Genomic DNA, 21,829 nt, shown 5'->3' with positions numbered 1-21,829 from the left:
AGTGACTGAGCTTCCACAGCCCTCTGGGGAAGAGATTTCCAAAGATTCACGACCCTCTGAGTAAAGAAATTTCTCTTCATCTCTATCCTGAGCGGTTTCCCCCTTATTTTGAAATTGTGTCCCCTGGTTCTAGATTCCCCAACCAGGGGAAGTATCTTGGCTGCATCTACCCTGTCTATCCCTTTAAGTATTTTGTAGTTTTCAATGAGATCACCTTTCATTCTTTGAAACTCTAGAGGATACAAGCCCAGTTTCCCCACTCTCTCTTCATTGGACTGTCCTGCCATCCCGGGAACAAGTCTGGTGAACCTTGGTTGCACTCCCTCTATGGCAATAATATCCTTCCTAAGGTAAGGGGACCAAAACTGCACACAGTGCTCCAGGTGTGGTCTAACCAAGGTTCTATACAATTGCAGCAAGACTTCACTACACCTGTACTCAAATCCTCTTGTGGTAAAGGCTAACATACCATTAGCCTTCATAATTGCTTGCTGCACCTGCATGTTAGCTTTCAGTGACTTATTGACAAGGACACCTAGGTCCCTTTGTACATCTACACTTTCTAATCCCTTACCATTTAAGAAATACTCTGCACATCTGTTTTCCCTACCAAAATGGATAACGTCACATTTTTCCACATTATATTCCATCAGCCACTTTCTTGCTCACTCACTAAGTCTGTCCAAATCCCCTTGAAGCTGTTTTGCATCTTCCTCACAACACTCATTCCCACCCAGTTTTGTATCATCTGCGATCTTGGAAATATTACGTTTGGTCCCCACATCCAAATAATTTTTTATAGATATAATATGTGTGAACAGCTGGGGCCCAAGTACTGATTCTGCGGTACCCCACAGTCACAGCCTGCCAACGCGCGAATGACCCGTTTATTCCTACTCTCTCTTTTCTGCCTGTTAACCAATCCTTAATCCATGCCAGTATATTGCCTCCTATCCCATGTGCTTTAATTTTGCTAACCAACCTCCTGTGTGGGACTTTATCAAAAGCCTTCTGAAAATCCAAATATACTACATCCACTGACTCCTGTTAGTAACATCTTCAAAAAACTCCCAACAAGTTCGTCAAACATGATTTCCCATTCATAAATCCATGTTGACTATACCCAATCAGATCATTATTATCCAAGTGTCGATTTATCACATCCTTTTAGAATAGATTGTAACATTTTCCCAACTACTGCTGTAAGGCTAACAGGTCTGTAATTCCCTGTTTTCTCTCTCCCTCCCTTCTTAAATAGTGGGGTGACATTTGCTACCTTCCAATCTGCAGGAACCGTTCCAGAATCTATAGAATTTTGGAAGATGGTTAATGCATCGACTGTTTCCATAGCTACCTTTTTCAACACTCTGTGATATAGAATATCAGGTCCTGAGGACTTATCAACCTTCAGCCCCATTAATTTCTCCAATACAACCTTCTTACTAATACTAATTTCTTTCAATTCCTCGTTCTCTCTAGTCTCTTGGATCTCTAATTCTGGGAGATTTCTTGCATCTTCCTTAGTGAAGCCTGACACAAAGTAAGCATTTAGCTTCTCTGCCGTTTCTCTGTTCCCCGTTATAAATTCTCCTGACTCTGCTTGTAATGGACCCACATTTGTCTTACTCAAACGTTTCCTTTTTATGTACCTATAGAAACTTTTACAGTCCATTTTTATGTTTTTTGCGCACTTACATTCATATTCTATTCTCCCTTTCTTTATCAGTTTCTTGGTGCTCATTTGCTGTATTCTAAAATCCTCCCAAACCTCAGGTTTATTACTATTACTGGCAACTTTATAGGCCTTTTCTTATAATCTTTTACAATCCTTAACTTCCTTTGTTAGCCACTGCCATTTCTTTTGGGGTTTTTGTGCCTTGAAGGAATGTATAGTTGCTATAAACTAGATAATTCTTTGAAGCCTATCCATTGTCTATGCACTGCTATACCTTTTAATGTATTTTCCCAATCCACCTCAGCCAATTTGCCCCTCATACCTTCATAATTTCCTTTGTTCAAATTTAACACTCTGGCTTCAGATTGAACTAGCTCACTTTCAAACATAATGTAAAATTCTATCATATTATGGTCACTCATCCCGAAAAGTTCTTTTACAACAAGATCATTAATTAGCCCTTTCTCATTACATAATACTAGATCTAAAATAGCCTGATCTGTAGTCGGTTCCTCAACATACCTCTGGAAAACCATCCGTAACACACTTGTCCTCCACAGCATTAGTGCTCATTAAGTTTACCCAGTCTATGTGCAGATTGAAATCACCCATGATTACTGTATTACCCATGCTACATGCTTCTCTAATCTCCTGATTAATACCATGCCCCACACTACCACTACTGATTGGCCTATAAACAATTCCTACCAATGTTTGCTCTCCCTTGCTTTTTCTTAGCTCCACCCAAACAGATTTCACATTTTGTTCTTTCAATCTGAGATCCTCCCTTACTAATGTACTGATCCCATCCCTTATCAGCACAACACCACCTTCTTTTCCTTTTTTCCTGTCGAATATCCTTGAATATTCAGTTACCAGTCTTGGTCACCCTCTAGCCACGTTTCTGTAATGGCAATTAGATAGTACCCATTTACCTATATTTGTGCCTTTAAATCATCTCCCTTGTTGCGAATGCAGCGTGCATTCAGATAGAGTGTCTTGTCTTGACATTCTGCATTCTGAATCTAGTTGATACTTGCCTTTGTTTCGCCTGCCTTTTAATGTCACTTGCTGCATTTCTACCTCCTGTTACCAGCTTTACTTCCTTCCAATTTGAGCTACCCCTCAGGTTCCCATACCCCTGACAAGCTAGTTTAAACCCTCCCCAACCACACTAGTAAATCTCCCTGCTCGGATATTAGTTCTGGTCCTGTTAAGGTGTAGCCCGTCCAACTTATACAGGTCCCACCTGTCCCAGAACTGGTCCCAATGCTCAGAAATCTGATGCCCTCCGTCCTACACCAATTCTCCAGCCAATTATTCAATCGATCAATCCTCCTATTCCTATGCTCACTAGCACGTGGCACTGGGAGTAATCCTGAGATTACTGCTCTTGACGTCCTGCTTTTAAATTTCCTTCCTAATTCCCTAAAACCTGCTTTCAGGACTTTATCTCTGTTCCTACCTATGTCATTAGTACCAATGTGGACCCACGACTTCTGGCAGTCACCCTCCCCCTAGGCTGAACTCACTGGTAGATAAGGGAGGGCTTCCAGTGCAGTTTTGAGAGAAGCAGTATCAAGTGTTAGCAGACAAGTGAGAATGCCACAATAAGCAAATCAAAAATGGCCACAAACATTACTGCAGCACAGCGAGTGAAAGAATTTGGAAGCCATGCCGTTGGTGGTATACTGTTTTGTACAAGCTGAATTGTTTCATCGCAGAATCCTGCACCGTGCAAGGCTGGCATGGTGCTATCTGACAATTCCAATAAACGCGGAGAGAGCTGTGTCTCAACACGGACAGGTGTTCATAACACAGCCACAGAGAAAGGAGAAAGGCAGTTGCAGGTTGCTCTATTCAGCCACTGACTTCAGTGAGTAAAGGATGTGATCTGTTTATAGTCAGATATTGACAATAGTTTGAGTGTGCTGTTTATGATCAGTTGAAAAAGGTGTCTGGGGGTTTCTTTCAGCCTTCACCTGGTCTTATTGTAACAGGATTTAATTTTTAAACACAAAGTGTTTTGAGCTCCGCCTTGGTGAATCCTTGTTCACCGCTTTCCAATTATAAGGCAAAGAAATGAGCACAAATAGGCCTTCTTAGGCTTAAAGATGAAAAATGAAGTTTATTAAAACTTAAACTCTAGAACAAAGAACAGTACAGCACAGGAACAGACCATTCAGCCCTCCAAGCCTGCGCCGATCTTGATGCCTGCCTAAACTAGGGCGGCACAGTGGCGCAGTGGTTAGCACCGCAGCCTCACAGCTCCAGCGACCCGGGTTCAATTCTGGGTACTTCCTGTGTGGAGTTTGCAAGTTCTCCCTGTGTCTGCGTGGGTTTTCTCTGGGTGCTCCGGTTTCCTCCCACAAGCCAAAAGACTTGCAGGTTGGTAGGTAAATTGCCCCGAGTATAGGTAGGTAGTAGGGAAAATATAGAGACAGGTGGGGATGTGGTAGGAATATGGGATTAGTGTAGGATTGGTATATATGGGTGGTTGATGGTCGGCACAGACTCGGTGGGCTGAAGGGCCTGTTTCAGTGCTGTATCTCTAAACTAAACTAAAACCTTCTGCACTTCCAGGAACCGTATCCCTCTATTCCCATCCTATTCATGTATTTGTCAAGATGCCTCTTAAACGTCGCTATCGTACCTGCTTCCACCACCTCCCCCAGCAGCAAGTTCCAGGCACTCACCACCCTCTGTGTAAAGAACTTGCCTCGCACATCCCCTCTAAACTTTGCCCCTCTCACCTTAAACCTATGTCCCCTAGTAACTGAATCTTCCACCCTGGGAAAAAGCTTCTGACTATCCTCTCTGTCCATGCCGCTCATAACTTTGTAAACCTCTATCATGTCGTCCCTCCACCTCCGTCGTTCCAGTGAAAACAATCCGAGTTTTTCCAACCTCTCCTCATAGCTAATGCCCTCCAGACCAGGCAACATCTGGTAAACATCTTCTGTACCCTCTCCAAAGCCTTCACGTCCTTCTGGTAGTGTGGGGACCAGAATTGCACGCAATATTCTAAGTGTGGCAAAACTAAAGTTCTGTACAGCTGCAGCATGACTTGCCAATTTTTATACTCTATGCCCTGACCGATGAAGGCAAGCATGCCGTATGCCTTCTTGACTACCTTATCCACCTGCGTTGCCACTTTCAGTGACCTGTGGTCCTGTACGCTCAGATCTCTCTGCCTGTCAATACTCCTAAGGGTTCTGCCATTTACTGCATACTTCCCACCTGCATTAGACCTTCCAAAATGCATTAACTCACATTTTTCCGGATTAAACTCCATCTGCCATTTCTCCGCCCAAGTCTCCAACCGATCTATATTCTGCTGTATCCTCTGACAATCCTCATCACTATCCGCAACTCCACCAATCTTTGTGTCGTCCACAAACTTACTAATCTAAGTAGCGAGGTTTGAGGCAATATCAGAAGAGTTTCTTGTTATTGTGCTTCGTGCTCACTGTCGAGTCCTAGATTGTAGGTAGTCTTGCTTTTCGTTGTGGCCAGTATTCTTCTTAAACCTTGTTCACTGTAGGAGACTTTTATCTCTTGGGTTTATGTGTCTTCAATGGGTCTTCAGTTGAGTGAGAAAGAGGTGTTCTCAGTCCAGGAGCAAAGAGCCTTCTGACTTCAAATTCTCTGTGCCAAGTTCAAATTCAAAAAAAACTTCCAACAGCCAGTTAGTCATGTGACTAAACTGGTCTGACCACATCTGTTTGTGTATTCAGCCATGTTAGTAGTTAACCTGAAATGCTAGCCTCTCTACCTTCAACGTCTGGTAATCAAAAGTCCATTGTGAATTAAATTGGAGCAGGGAGTGGTCCCTTTGTCCTTTCCAAGTACTGTCTGTTACTATGCAAATGTCTTCTCAGTCTGGGGCTTGGCAACCCCTTGTAATAGGCCTTTTTTTCTTCCCAGCAACAATTTTAAAATATAATGTCCATGTGGCAACATATCTGTGCCCCATTCTTGGAGGTGGGAGTCTGCATTGACACCTCCACACCCAGGGGAATGAAATGCCATTTGAAAGAAACCCGGCGCATTTCATTAAAAGTTTTGAGAGAAATATAAGATACAGAAAGAAAAAACATGCATTTTTCTCATTCATTTCCATTCATTCATAACTCTTAAAGCTTATTAAAGTTGTCTTTTCTGGGTGTGAGTGCTGCTTTAACTTCCCTTTTTTGCTTTTGGTATCCCAGTAGCCAGGTAGTTCTTTGGGGAAGCTTTTCTTCAGTTTTCCCATTGCCATGACTGCCTAGGGTTTTGTTCCTGTTGAGGTAATGTTTTTTTTCCAGGAGAGTTAGTAGTGGACAGGTCTACCCTGAACTATCTGAGTCATACAAAGTCTTTTGACTTCAGGGGATGGGTGGTTCCCTTTTTCTGTGACTGTGGTGGAAGATTCTTTGTTAATCTCCCCTTTGTTCTCCGGGATACGCCTACCTGCAGGAATGCGGGCAGACTTGACACCACTCTCCTGTGGCACTTCAACCAGGTGAGGCATTAACTTTAAGGTTTCTGCACCCCCTAGAGATCTCTCTGTGTCTCTGCAGGTTCCTGTAAATGCTGTTAGCAACTCTGGTGGGGGACTTCTAGAGTCTGTATTTGCATAGGAGGATGTGGGGTCTAATTTTTCTAATTTTTCGGGGTTGGCTGACCAGATAGTAGGGGTTTTCATCTGGGATTCCTCCTGGACTTCCTTTAACCTGCCCTCTTGGTCACTTTTTCCCCTTATCTTTCTAAACTTTTGCCAGCCTTGTGCCTGTCTGTCACCTTTTGTTCTTGGCGGGGGGTCCCTTACAGTTCACCAGCCCTCTGCTGGAGGGTCCTCTTAACACTGGTACAAGACTTAGAAGTGCAGGTTTCACAGTAGGTTGGGGTTTCGCCTCAACCTGGTACATGTGGCAACTCCTGCAGTACTCCACCACATCTTTGTGGAGTTTTGGCCAGTCAAACTGCTGTCTTATGTGGGCTTTGGTCTTTCGTATACCGGCATGTACACCCACTGTAGTCTCGTGGGCCCTTCTTAATATTTCTTCCCGGTACCACTGTGGCACCACTAACTGGTGAGCTACTGTCTGCTCCTTGCCCTGAGGTCTGTGAGGAGGACTCCATTTCCTCATCAGTACCTCATTCATAAATATTAGCAATCAGGGACTCTCTCTGCTTCATTTTCAGACTGGGCAGCCTGTGCTAACTCTTGCAATACTGGGTGAGCTCGCTGAGCCTCATCCAGGAAAAATCCATTTAATTCATTCTTGGGTCTCCTGACTTTCCACAGAAAGTCTCGGACAGGCAGACCTCATGGTCATCTGTTTGCAGTGCCCATGCAGTCTCCTCTGAGGGAGCTGGTTTGATTATGGCTTGATGCAGTACATATTCAGGGTCTCTGCAGAGGACCGTCTCCTGCCACTGCCCTGTCTCTCTGACTTCCTGCGGTTTTTCTTTCACTACTTGGGGGGCTACCTAGGAGCAGGTGAACCCCGTCCACAGGCAAACTAGGGACAATCCCTACGGTTACCGGTCCCGAAACTAGGTCACACTTCAGGTGCACCCAGTGTTAAGCCCTCCAATACCATTCACCACCATTTTGGTGTTCACTGTACTCTCTGGGGGAAATGTTAGGCTTTTTCCCAGTAAAAGGGATCTAGTGCCCCTGTGTCCCTGAGAATCACTATCGGCTTGCTTGCCCCACTTGATGGGTATGGGGTTACTTTCCTTTCAAACACAAAACCCTGATGACCTTCAGGAATCCTATTAACTTTTCCTGCACTTGCAGCCGTAAGCTTCCTGGGTTGCACTCTTACTGCAGTAAAAGCCACAGCTTGTACTGCGCTTTACATCAGGTCGCCGTCTTCACTGAGCGGGTGTGCTCTTATTAACCCTACCAGTTTCCTCTTTAGTTTCCAGTAGTCAGCTTTTAAATGCCATGCTTTATGACAATGGAAGCACACAGGTCTACGGGCCTCACTCTTGCTCATAACACCTTCCTTTTTGGCTGGAGGAGGAGCCCGTGTCTCCGGCTTTCCTTTCCCTTCCAGGACTGCCTGGGCTTCTATCACCTTCCGACCCTTTGTCCTTTTCGGATTTGTGGGGATGATTAGGAAAGGTTCCCCCGGGAAACCCACTTATAAATTAAAGCCAGAACAGCCGATTGCCGCGCTCCCTGAACCTGCTGCTCCTCTACGTGGATCTTTATTGAGAGTGGGAGAGATTTTTTATATTCCTCTAACAAAATTATTTTTCTGAGAGTCTCATAGCTGAGATGCATTTTAAGAGCCCTCAGCCACTGATGAAAAGCCAGTTGCTTGCTTGCTTTCAATTTCCAGATAAGTTTGATTAGCTTGCTTTTTGAGGGTTCTAAACTTTTGGCGGTAGGCCTCAGGTACTAATTCATATGCCCCAAGGATACCATTTTTGGTCAGTTCATAATTTGATGAACTCGCATCTGGCAACAAGGAATAAACCCCATTGGCTTTTCCAGTTAGTTTGCTTTGTATTGAAAAGAGACCAGGTCTCAGCTGGCCATTTTAGCTGCCTTGCCAGTTTCTCAAAAGACACTAAAAGACACTTCCATGTCTTTCCCATTGAATTTTGGAATTAATTGAGCGGGTTTTAGCAATTTTGTACCCAGCCCTGAATTCTGCTCCTCCATATTGGCCATTCTTTCACTGGGGTTACTCTATCGCACCCTAATTAACTCAAACCGCTTAACTCTCTCTCTTCGCATTCTTTCTGGAATATTCTTTTTCTTTCTTTCTCTCTCTCTGTCCTGCCTTTCATTCTCTTGTTCCTTCTGGAAGGCTGTCTCTTTCTCCCTCTCCTGCCTCTCTCTCTCTTTCTCTTTCTTCTAATTCAAGTTTCCTCTGTTCCAATTGTATCTTTGTTAGCGATACCCTATCGGAATTTGCTTCTAACACTACTTCTGTTTCTTCAGATTCAAGGGAAAAATGGTGGGCCACTAGTCTTAGGAGTTCAGACTTTCTAGCCTTGCCACATACAAGGCTGTTGGCCAGGGGCTGCAAGAAATAGTCTGTTACAAACTGTTGCATAGCTCATGAACTAAAAGTTACCGGGTGCTCAGACACTGGCCTGTGCTGGTAAAAACCAGTTTGAACTAATTAATTTATGTGACAAGACAGAGGAGAGATCACAGGAATAAAGGCTTATTTGGAGACTGTGTGATACCGGGGTCTTTGGGCCTGGGCCAATAAGGAGAAGATACGAACGAGGTGAGCAAGCCTAAACCAACCGGAAAGAAACAGCACAAGTTTGAAGAGATAAGAAAGAGAATAAGTATAGAGAATCTCAGGCATAGAGCCAGCAAGAAACTCCGGAGACCAACCATCACGGAAGTGGAAGACCCTGCGTGAGCAACGCGGCGACGACGTAAAAGAGAGAGAGAACGGAACGCCTGGCCAGCGTCAGCTCTTCCCTTTTTCGGGTATTATCCTTTGTTTTCTGTGACTAGTTCAGGGAAAGGTCAGAGGAACCTAATGGGTGTGCTTATCAATTCTAGATAGCTTTGTTATTAACTGTATAACCCAGTTTGAGTTGCATGCTTTTGTCTAACTAAGTGTATAAGCCTTATTCTTACATTGTACAACAACGTGAATAAAGTAAAGTGATAGTTAAAGAAGGGACTGAGTTTCCTCCTCTTTGTACTAAGCCATTAACTGTAGCCAGTGGATTAGGTGGAGGGTGGCTCTCCTGTAACCGATATCCCAAACACCCAGCCTGAGTCTGAATTAAGAGGACTTAGACCTACGTGACGGCCAGGATCAAGTGGGTGAAAGGAATAAAGGGGCCAAGGGGGAGTTGACTCCGCGCCACGGTTTACATCTCACACTGCGCAGCCATTTTTCTCAACTCCTCCATAGACAGTGCTTTTAACTTATCCCAAGTTACATCACCCTGGCTTAGAGAGCTACTCGCTTCAGTTGCAGACATGTTTGTATTCAATCACACACAACTACAAGAAAACCTGTTTTAAGCTTGCTCTTTTTTGATTAGGAACAATTTGGCTTCCCACTTCCAATTTAACTTGTTTGTCTGTGGGTAACATTCTGGACGCTAGCACCCAAATTTCTGTTATGACCAGGTGAGGAACATGTCTAGGGGTCTCTTTCAGCCTTCACCCGTTCTTATTGTAACAGGATTTAATTTTTAAACACAGTGTTTTGAGCTCCCCCTTGGTGAATGCTTGTTCACCGCTTTCCAATTATAAGGCAAAGAAATGAGCACAAACAGGCCTTCTTCTGTTTAAAGAAGAAGTGAAATTTATTAAAACTTAAAATTAAACTCTAATTTGATTAAAGCCTACGGATACACGACGTGCCCCACGCTAGCATGCACACGCGATACGCACATGCAATTAGAGACAGAAAAGAGCAGAAGAAAAAATAGAGAGGTTCGAGGCAATATCAGAAGAGTTTCTTGTTACTGTGCATCGAGCTTACTGTAGTCCTTTTGTAGGTATTCTTTTTGTTGTGGCCCAGTATTCTTCTTAAACCTTGTTCACTGTAGGAGACTTTTCTCTCTTGGGGTTCATGGGTCTTCAGTTCTGTGAGAAAGAGATGGGAGCAGACAGGAGAGAGATTAGATTAGATTAGATTAGAACATTACAGCGCAGTACAGGCCCTTCGGCCCTCGATGTTGCGCCGACCTGTGAAACCATCTGACCTACACTATTCCATTTTCATCCATATGTCTATCCAATGACCACTTAAATGCCCTTAAAGTTGGCGAGTCTACTACTGTTGCAGGCAGGGCGTTCCACGCCCCTACTACTCTCTGAGTAAAGAAACTACCTCTAACATCTGTCCTATATCTATCACCCCTCAACTTAAAGCTATGTCCCCTCGTGTTTGCCATCACCATCCGAGGAAAAAGACTCTCACTATCCACCCTATCTAACCCTCTGATTATCTTATATGTCTCTATTAAGTCACCTCTCCTCCTCCTTCTCTCCAACGAAAACAACCTCAAGTCCCTCAGCCTTTCCTCGTAAGACCTTCCCTCCATACCAGGCAACATTCTAGTAAATCTCCTCTGCACCCTTTCCAAAGCTTCCACATCCTTCCTATAATGCGGTGACCAGAACTGCACGCAATACTCCAGGTGCGGTCTCACCAGAGTTTTGTACAGCTGCAGCATGACCTCGTGGCTCCGAAACTCGATCCCCCTACTAATAAAAGCTAACACACCATATGCCTTCTTAACAGCCCTATTAACCTGGGTAGCAACTTTCAGGGATTTATGTACCTGGACACCAAGATCTCTCTGTTCATCTATACTACCAGATGTTCTCAGTTTTAAAATTTAATATTCATGTGGCGAAATATCTGCCCCATTGTTGGCAGGTGTGAGCCTGCATGACGGTACAATAAATGCCATTTGAAACCAGAAACCCCCCCCCCCCCCCATGTCTTTTTTTGTTTAAAGTAGATCATTTTCATGGTTTTGTACATCACCGTGAAATTTACGATTTAAATGTGAAATCGTGAAATTCATCATTCTTAAAATGCTGTCTCTGTAAAATTTGTAAAATTTGACAGAGTTTGCTAGTGCCCTATTTATAGTATTCAGTCCAGTGCTGCTTTACAACCACCTGCTAGCAGTGACATGGGGTGACTCACCCTGTAACTTCCATTCCTTTTAAAGGATTGCCTGGTCTCCAGACAGCTTTTTGCTTTGGCACAGGCATAATTGTGATTTTGAGAATCCTGTGAAGGTAACGGTTCAGATTTAATAGTCGTGTTCAAAATCATGAAGGATTTTGATGGCATAAGTAACGAGAAATTGTAGCAGAAGAATTGATAATCAGAGGACACAGATTTAAGGCAATTGGCAAAAGAACTAGAGGCAAGCTGAGAATGTTTTAGCATGCAGTGAGTTATTATGTACATTCATGATGGACAGAATTAAATGATCACACCACCAACAGATCAAAGCTCTACAGTCTTGCCACATCCAGCCATGAGTGGTTGTGGAAAATTAAACAACTAATGGGAGGAAGAGGTTCCATGAACTCCAATGATGGTGGAGCCCAAAAGGCAAGGCTGAAGCATTTGCAACCATCTTCAGCCAGAAGTGTCAAGTGTATGATCCATTTTGGCCTTGTCCTGAGGTTTCCACCATCACAGAAGCTAGACTTCAACCAATTTGATTCACTCCCTTTGATATCAAGAAATGTCTGAGTGCACTGGATGCAGCAAAGGCTGTGGGCCTGACACCATCCCAGCTCAGTGCTGAAGACTTGTGCTCCAGAATTAGCTGTGCCCTCAGCCAAGCTGATCCAGTACACCTACAACACTGGCATAAAAACAAGAAATGCTGGAAATACTCAGCAGGTCTGGCAGCATCTGTGGAGAGAGAAACCGAGTTAATGTTTCAGGTCAGTGACCTTTCATCAGAACTGCCAGGACCCACTTCTGATGAAAGGTCACCGACCTGAAACGTTAACCCTGCTTCTCTCTCCACAGATGCTGCCAGACCTGCTGAGTGATTCCAGCATTTCTTGTTTTTGTTTCAGATTTCCAGCATCTGCAGCATTTTGCTTTTACAACACTGGCATCTACCTGGCAAAGTGGAAAGTTCCCAGGTATGTCTTGTCCACAAAAAGCAGGGCAAGTCCAATCCAGTCAGTTACCACCCCATCAGTCTACTCTCGATCATCAGCATAGTAGTGAAAGGTGTCGTTGACAGGGCTATCAAATGGCACTTACTCAACAACCTGCTCGCCAGTGCTCAGTTTGGGTTCCGCCAGGGCCACTTGGTTTCAGACCTCAGTACAGTTTTAGTCCAAATTTGGACAAAAGAGCTGAATTAGAATTAAGAGTGACTTCCCTTAACAGTTATATACTGCCTTTGACATAAAACATCCCAAGATACTGTGCAGGAGTGTATAATCAGATCAAATTTGACACCAAGCCACAAAAGGAGATATTAGTCCAAAAGCAAAATACTAATCTCCATACGTGGACTCCCAAGTCTCTTTGGACCCCCACTGTTTCTAGCTTGTCACCATTTAGAAAGTACCCTATTCTTTTTTTTTGGTCCAACATGGATGACCTCGCATTTGCTTACATTGAAATCTTTTTCCACAGTTTTGCCATTTGCTTATCCTATTAATATCTTTGTAATTTTATGCTTTCATCTATACAGTTACAATGCTGCCTATCGTTGTCATCAGCAAATTTGGATATGTGGCTTTCTACCCCATCATCTAAGTTAATGAATATGGTGAATAGTTAAGCCCCAACGCGTTGACATGGAGAATGCAGAAGTTAACAGTGACTGACCGTTAACTGCCAAGCTTTGATTGAAATTTAAACCAGGCAGCTTGACTGGTCATGGCATTGCCCTGAGGAATGAACCAGTGAATGCCTGTCACTTATTTTGTTTAGCTGAAACAGGCGCAATGCTTGTTCATATTCTTTCTGTCTGCAAAGAACAGGGCCCTGTGTATTCATATATCTCCGTATATTTTGATATCCATGGCAACGCCTCTACCAATCAGAGTTCACTTGACAACCAATCAGCACTGTCATATAGTATAAAGTTGTTGTTTTCCCTTACATTGGTATTCTTGCAGATTGTCCTGATGAGTGCAAGATGAAAAGCTTTGACAACTTGTCTCTCTTTTCAGGAATACTCAAGTTCTGTACTACCAAACTACTATGTGCCGTACTCTCCAAGTTGAATTTGCACTTGCAATTCATTCAATTTCTTCCTTGTACTCCATGCATTTATATAAAGAATAATTTATAACAGATTTTAAGGAAACACAGTCAGCGAAAGGGGTTGGAGAGGAAAGAACAAAATGGCAGGTCTGTGATAGGGTGGAAGGCAGGAGAGATTAAATGACAGTGGATGATGATGCAAGGCAAAAGAGAATGGTAATGGGACAAGTATAAAAACAAAAGATGGCCTGGAAGAGAGAGAAATAGCTATAGCGGAATCATAACCACTGCTCCCATTCTTTCGGACAGAAATTGTTGGTAATGATCTGAAATTGTTGTACTCGATGTTGAGTCCGGAAGACTGTAAAATGCCTAACCAAAAGACGAGCTTACATTGAGCTTCATTGAAACAGTGTAGGAGGCTGAGGACAGAGAGGGAGTAGGGCAGAGAATTAAAGTGACAGGCAGCCGGAAGCTCAGAGTCACGCTTGCAGACAGAATCGAAGTGTTCCACAAAATGATTGCCCAATCTGCTCAATTCTCAATATAGAGGTGACTGCATTGTGAGCAGCAAATACAGTATAATTGAAAGTAATACAAGTAAATCGCTGTTTCACCTAGAAGGAGTGTTTGCAGCCCTAAATGGTGGGAAGGGAGGAGATAAAAAGGCAGCTGTTGCATCTCCTGAGCTTGCATGGAAAGGTGCCATAGGAAAGGGAGGGGGTGTTGGGGATGATTGAAGAGTGGGTTAGGGTGTCACGGAGGGAACGGCTCTGTGTGATGTTGAAAGGAGAGGAGAGACGATGGGTTTGGCGGTGGTATCATGCTGGAGATGGTGGAAATGGTGAAGGATGATCCGTTGAATGTGGACGTTGGTGGGGTGTGGAAGGTGAGGACCACTGGAACCCTGCAATAGTTCTGTGAGGGAGGAGAAGGGGTCACAGCAAAAGTGCAGGAAATGGATGGACATTGTCAGGGATCTTGTCAACCATGGTGGAGAGGAATTCCCAGTTGAGGAAAAAGGAAGACCTATAGGAAGTACTGGTATGGAAGGTAGCATAGTCAGAACAAATGCGATAGAGATGCAGAAACTGGAAGAATGGAAGAGACCTTACAGGAAGTGGGAGGCAGTGTAACCAAAGTAGCTGTGGGAGTCAGTGGGCTTATAGAGTCCTTTTTGATATCATTTGAGCCCAGTGATTGGATTGCAGTCATTCACTGACAAAGTATTTATAAATGGTATGTTAAGGGTCCTGAAGTGGAATTGACCAAGTTGGTCAACGTACGTTGGTCACTGGCAGAGTCTGCAAATACTGCAGGACAGGCAAATATTCTACATAATTGATTGGATGTTGAAGGAGAAGCTCATTAGAAGAGACCAAGAGCACAATCAAAAGATTTTCAGAATATTTACATTAGTGATGCAGTTGAACAGACAAATGGCAAATTAATTATCAAAGAATGGCCAAAAAAACTTAGAAATGGACCTGGGAATTACAGTACATGTTCAGACAGTCAGGGTTCAGACAAGTGAAACAAGTTAAAAAAACAAAAACAAATCGAGTAGAACTTTACTGTAGTTATGCAAAAGCTTGAAACGACACTAGTCATAATACATAGGACAGTTTTTATTTCTGGTGACCACACTATAGAAAGGAGGTACATACATTGAAGAGGGTGTAGTGGAGGATAGCGAGAATGGCACTGGTGAGAAGTCCGGCAGAAACCTCTTGCTCAAAAGGTAATAGATGTGGAGAAAGTTACCAGAGAAGTGGGTGGTATAAATGGCTTTAAGAATCCACTATTAAATTTGTTTCTGTAGAGGGAAGAAACTGAGCAACCTAGTCAGTCGACATGTTTGAGATCTGTCAAAAACGCTTGTGGATATTGGGCTTAATTACATTTTCAGGTCTTATATAAAATAATCTTTATTTGGAGAAGTGATTTTTAAAAAAATTAAAGTTAATGGTGGATGGCTCATTTGAGGACTGATTCCCTTCGCTGAAATGGTATAATGTGACTCGGACTCTGTGAAACAGGAGTACATAGGATATCAGGTTATTTCATCTGTATATTCCATAAATTCACAACCTTACTTTGTGTAATATTATGGTTGAGTAGGTTAAGGGTATAAATTCGTTTTTTTAAAGATTAATGTAATGTGGCTTGTAATAATGCATACTTATCTCAAAAAAATGTTTTTCAGCATCAACATGTTAAAATTGCCAGAATACCCCAGCAAAGAGAACCTGAAGGATCGAATTCTTGTTGCATTGCACTGTGGCAGCTATGGATACACCATGGCATAAATATGTCTCAAAATTTGAAAGTGGCTGCTGGAGAGACCGTCACTCCTCAACTGTGTTTAATGATGCTTCTGATTTTTCAGCTCTCTGTCCAGATTCATATGCACATTTCTGTATTGTAGCACATCTGTATATGCATGGCATACACTGAATGCTCATGCCAAGCATTATGCTTGTGTGTGTCGTTTAGGGATTTATATTTAAAAGAAAGTGGTTATGTTTTGGTACAACTAATCACATACTTGTGACAGAGTATAGGAATTTGCAAACTGCTGCACAATGTCAAAACATGGTATTCTGAAATCTGAAATGCCTGTATGTGGGTGCATTCCCTGTATGCTTGAATCAGTGGCTGGAGTATACAAGTTCTGTTGCCAAGCTTCATATATTTATGGTGGGGGGGAGGGTAAGTGAGAAAGCCAGTGGTTCTCCAAAGCCAAGATTTCATTGTATTTTTTTTGTAAGATAGGGGACAGACTTTTTATATTTTTTGTGATGATGTAAATGTTTAGTTTAGTAGTCAGACTTCATAATTTAATGTGCCATTGAAATGGGGGGCATTGTCAGTAGAAATGGCAGATAGACTGCCCTAACAGCCAAATTATTTTGCAGAATTTCTGCAAAGCAATATTAGCTACTTTAAAAAGATTAAACTGTCCTATGAAAGTATTTGTATATTGTGAAAATTATGCACTGTATATATTGCTTGAAGTCCTGTATATTTGTATTTGTAGATTATGATGCAGCTGCTTGTGTATCTCCCTGTTGTGCATGTCTTTTAAAAAGAAACTATTAAATTTTTACAGAAAAATTTACCTTTTTTTACATTTTAGTATAAAAGGGTTAATATTACAGTGACAGCCTACAGTACATTAGTTTCTAGTCATGGAGCCTTCAATGGAGTAGCTCGTACTCTGGGGCTCTATTTCAACCTATTTGCTTCTCCATCTTTTGTAATCAGGTGGTCAGGTCATGCAAAGATTTAGTTATGAGTAATAAGCCAGATTTAGATAAATGTTTTTGACTTTATTAACTAAACATAATATGATTGAATTCAATGTTAGTTTTGCAAAGAAGAAACATAACACCATTACTATGATTCTAGATTTTGGGAAGGCTAACTTTAACAGGTTGAGTCAGAGACTGATGTAAACTGATCAACACTGTAATTTGGTAAAACTGCAGATGAACAGTGGGAGGTGCTCAAAAAGAATTAATACAAGACCAGTGTATACCCCTAAGGAGCAAGAGCTCTCCTTACCAAATAAAGCAGCCATGGTCGACAAAAGAGGTGAGAGATAATATAAAACTAAAGGAAAGAACCGACAAAAGTACAAAGAATAGTTCGGGGACTAGGAGAGATATAAAGAGCAGCAAAGGAAGACGACAAAAAACTGCAAAAAGGAATTTTAAAAAAATGGCACTTGAAGGATGTTAAAGTTAACAATTTGCTTAATTAGAACAACAAGGGTAGTTAAGAGCACTGGGTTTTAAAAAAACAGATATGGGTAATCTTGCAAATGTAAATAATTACTTTCTGCGAGTCTTCACAGAAGAGGATAATGTACCAGACGTTCCAGGGAAGCTAATAATGAATCAGTAGCCCACTAAAGTTAAAATAAACTAGGAAAACAGTATTGGGGGAAAAAAATTGGCACTGAAGACTGATAAATCACCAGGACTTTATTTCCACGCCAGTGTGTTAAAGGAAGTAGGTAAGGATTGCAGATGCTTCTGTCATAACCTTCCAAGCTGCATTCAATTCAGGAACCACCACTACCACCACCAGCAAGTCTTCCAAGTGGCATACCATCCTGACTTGGAACTATATTGCCGTTTCTTCACCGTCACTGGGTGGAAAACCTGGAACACTTCCGAAAAGCTTTGGGAGTGCAGATGGACTGCAGCGGTTCAAGAAAGCAGCTCACCACCACCACCTCAAGGGCAATTGAGGATGGGCAACAAATGCTGGCCTTTCCAATGATGCTCACGTCCCATGAAAGAATATTTAAAAAAATCCCTTTAGATTGGAAAATTTCAAAATATAAGTTCATGATTTAAGTAAGGTAAGAGAGCGCGGGAAGAACCAGAAAGTTAGTGGAATCCATAATTAAGTACAAAATAACTAAGCACTTAGAGAAATTTGAGCTGATTAGAGAGATCCGTTATGGATTTGGGATGGAGAGGTCATGCCTCACAAACCTAACTGAGTTTTTTGAGAAGTAACTAAAGTAGTAGACAAAGGAAAGTCTATGAATGCAGTTTACATGACTTACAGAAGGCATTTGATAAGGTTCCACATAAGAAATTGTTAGCTAACATTAAAGTTCAAGGAATTGATGGCAAATTATTTGACCTTGTTAGGCTATAGAAGGCATTGAGTAGAGATAATGGGTATGCACTTGAATTGGAAGGCACTGACTAGTGCTCTCCCATAAGGATATGTGCTGGGGTCATTCACTTTATTAATGATTTGTATAACACTATAGCGAACCATATATACAAGTAAGCTGATGAAAAATAGGTGGCATAGTAATGTGGACAGGAGCATAAAATTAAGGATATTGATAGGTTAAGTTTGTGGGTAAAACCAGCAGATGAATGTCAATGCAAGTAAATGTGAGGCCATCTGCTTTGGACCAAAAAGGATAGATGAGTTTTTTTATAAATGGTGAAAAGCTAGGAACAGTGAGGTCGAAGGAGATTTGGGGTCTATGCACACAGATCACTAAAGTGTAGCGGTGAGGTACAAAAGAAATCAAAAAGGCTAATGGAATGTGAACCATTTATTTTGAGAGCTAGAATATAAAGGAAGAAGTTTCCTACTCTTATACAACCAAATCTGGAGTACTGAGTACAGTTCTGGGCACTGCATCTTTAAAATATATTGGTCTGGGGAGGAGTGCAGCACAGATTCGCCAGAATGTTAACCAGGGCTCCAAAAGTTAAATTTTGAGAGATTGTATAAACTGTGCTTGTATTGCTTGGAATATAGAAGGTCAATGGGTGATTTGATCGGGATTTTTAGAATTTTGGAAGGAATTGATTAGGTAGATAGAAACATTTTCCATTGGTGGGAGAGTCTAGGACAAGGCGATAAAAGCATCTGTGGAGAGAGAAGCAGAGTTAACGTTTCAGGTCAGTGACCCTTCAGAACTGGCAAATATTAGAAATGTAAAAGGTTATAAGCAAGTAAAGCGGGGGTGGGGCAAGAGATAACAAAGGAGAAGGTGTAGGTCACAGAATAGCTGACCAGAAGGTCGTGGAGCAAAGGCAAACAATATGTCAATGGTGTGTTGAAAGACAAAGCAGGAGTACAGAGAAGATGTTAACGGACTGAAAATTGAACAGCCGCAAGTACAAACATGAAAAAAAGACAAAAAACAGTGGGTAAGCAAACTGAACAAGCTAAGATGAAATAAAATAAAATAAACACAAAAAAATATAGAAAAAAATAACTAAAAATGGAAGTAAAATGGGGGGCACGTCATGCTCTGAAATTATTGAACTCAATGTTCAGTCTGGCAGGTAAATGGACAGGTATTACACCTCCTGCGATTTCAGGGGAAGGTGCCATAGGAAGGGGACGAGGTGGTGGGGGTAATGGAGGAGTGGACCAGGGTGTCACGGAGGGAACGATCCCTTCAGAATGCTGACAAGGGAAGGGAGGGGAAGATGCGTTTGGTAGCGGCATCACGCTGGAAGTGGCGGAGGATGATCCTTTGGATATGGAGGCTGATGGGGTGGAAAGTGAGGACAAGAGGAACCCTGTTGCGGTTCTGGGAGGGAGGGGAAGGGGTGAGGGTAGAGGTGCGGGAAATGGGCCGGACACGGTTGAGGGCCCTGTCAACCACAGTGGGGGGGAATCCTCGGTTGAGGAAAAAGGAAGACATAGCAGAAGCGCTGTCATGGAAGGTAGCATCATCAGAGCAGATGTGTCGGAGACGAAGAAACTGGGAGAATGGAATGGAATCCTTACACGAGGCAAGGCCTGAAGAAGTGTAGTCGAGGTAGCTGTGGGAGTAGGTGGGCTGACAATCGATATTAGTAGACAGCCTATCCCCAGAGATAGAGATAGGGAAGTCGAGCAAGGGAAGGGAAGTGTCAGAGATGGACCATGTAAAGGTGAGAGAAGGGTGGAAATTAGAAGCAAAGTTGGTAAAGTTTTCCAGTTCGGGGTGGGAGCAGGAAACGGCACCAATACAGTCATCAATGCACCTGAAAAAGAGTTGGGGGAGGGGGCCTGAGTAGGACTGGAACAAGGAATGTTCGACATATCCCACAAAAAGACAGGCATAACTAGGACCCATGCGGGTACCCATAGCAACATCTTTTACTTGAAGGAGGTGAGTGGAGTTGAAGGAGAAGTTGTTCAATGTGAGAACAAATTCAGCCAGGCGGAGGAGGGTGCTGGTGGATGGGGACTGGTTGGGCCTCTGTTCAAGGAAGAAGCGGAGAGCCCTCAAACAGTCCTGGTGGGGGATGGAGGTGTAGAGAGATTGGACGTCCGTAGTGAAGAGGAGGCGGTCGGGGCCAGGAAACTGGAAATTGTCAAAATGACGTAGGGCGTCAGAACAGTCACGGTTGTTGGTGGGAAGAGACTGGACCAGCGGAGAAAAGATAGAGTCAAGATAGGAAGAAATAAGTTCAGTGGGGCAGGAGCAGGCTGACACAATGGGTCTGCCGGGACAGTCCTGTTTGTGGATTTTGGGAAGGAGGTAGAAGCGGGCTGTCCAGGGTTGTGGGACTATGAGTTTGGAAGCTGTAGAGGGAAGATCTCCAGAGGAGATGAGGTCGGTGACAGTCCTGTGGACAGTAACTTGATGTTTGGTGGTGGGGTCATGGTCCAGAGGGAGGTAGGAAGAAGAGTCTGAGAGTTGGCCCTGAGCCTCTGCAAGGTAGAGGTCGGTATTCCATACAACAACAGCACCACCCTTGTCTGCAGGTTTGATGACCATGTCGGGGTTAGACCTGAGAGTACGGAGTGCCTCAAGTTCAGAGGGGGACAGGTTAGAGTGAGTGAGGGAGGCAGAGAAATTGAGATGAGCAATGTCTCGCCGACAGTTTTCAATGATAAGATCAAGAGCGGGTATGAGGCCAGGGGGAGGAGTCCAGGTAGAGGGAGAATGCTGGAAGCGGATGAATGGGTTTACTGGGGGAAGGACTCCTGGTCAAAGAAGTGAGCCTGGAGGCAGGGGCGACGGAAGAAGAGCTCAACATCATGCCGAGCGCAAAATTCATTGAGGTGGGGGCATAAGGGGATAAAGCTGAGACTTTTGCTGAGTACAGAACATTCAGAGTCAGAGAGGGGGAGGTCAGAGGGTATAGTGAATACACGGCAAGGGGTCAGATCAGAAAGGGTGGGGTCAGAGGGAAGTGAAGGGGAAGAAGGATCTGGAGGGGCATTAGTCCCCATCAGCTGCTGGAGCTTGCTTTCCTTGACACCTGAAAGGAAGAAAAAAAGTTTTTTGTTAATGCGTCGGATGAGATGAAGGATGAAATGAAACTGCGGAGTAGAACAGCTTTGAGTTAAGGTGAGGCGGTGCCACTGGAGAGAGAGGTTCAGTGTGTGCATGTGACGGCGCATGGCACTGAATGTGGATCTCAGAATGCGGCGAGAATAGCAGTCCGAGGAACGTTGTATTTCTCGGAGATACCGGTAATCCTGGGTGGATTCAAAACATGATGGGTGAAACTGCAGTTAGAATCCACGTGGAATAAGTCAGAGCTGGAGACAGTCATTGAGGAAGGTGATGTGGCTGTGAAAACAAGTTTTGGTAGACACTATATCAAACACCAGGAGGGAAATAGAAAGCAATGAAGGTGAACAAGGTAAAAAAGACAAACGACAATCCCGTCGGAGAGAAGAGCAGAATCTCTTCAAGGTAGGCATTCCTGGAAGAGAAGTGGCAGTGAACTAAACACTAAAATAAAAGGACAAGGGGATACATCCTTAAAATCAGAGCCAGGCCATTCAGGAGAGACGCTAGGAAGCATTTCTTCATGCAAAGGGTGGTGGTAATGTGGAACTCTCTTCCACAAAAAAGCACATTCACTCAATTAAAAACTGCATATCTGTGATCGATAGATTTTTGCAAGCCATGGATAGTCAGGGATTTCAAGCCAACATGGGAATTGGATTTAGGATACAGATC

The 21,829-nt window shown here is 43.2% G+C and overlaps 1 protein-coding gene across 2 annotated transcripts in view; it reads left to right on the top strand.

Moving 5' to 3' along the window:
• Positions 1-16,473, top strand: part of hace1 (HECT domain and ankyrin repeat containing E3 ubiquitin protein ligase 1) — a 107,140-nt gene extending 90,667 nt beyond the window's left edge. For both annotated transcript variants that reach the window (XM_068026958.1, XM_068026955.1), the window contains exon 24: positions 15,575-16,473. In XM_068026958.1, the coding sequence (XP_067883059.1) occupies positions 15,575-15,677 (103 nt within the window). In that variant the 3' untranslated portion in view covers positions 15,678-16,473. The remainder of the gene's footprint in view (positions 1-15,574) is intronic.
• Positions 16,474-21,829: the final 5,356 nt, after the last annotated feature.

This window comes from Heterodontus francisci, chromosome 3 (assembly GCF_036365525.1).
Source record: "Heterodontus francisci isolate sHetFra1 chromosome 3, sHetFra1.hap1, whole genome shotgun sequence".
NCBI classification, from domain to species: Eukaryota; Metazoa; Chordata; class Chondrichthyes; order Heterodontiformes; family Heterodontidae; genus Heterodontus; species Heterodontus francisci.
The sequence above is the reverse complement of the archived record's forward strand: the minus strand, read 5'-3'. Positions and strand labels throughout refer to the sequence as shown.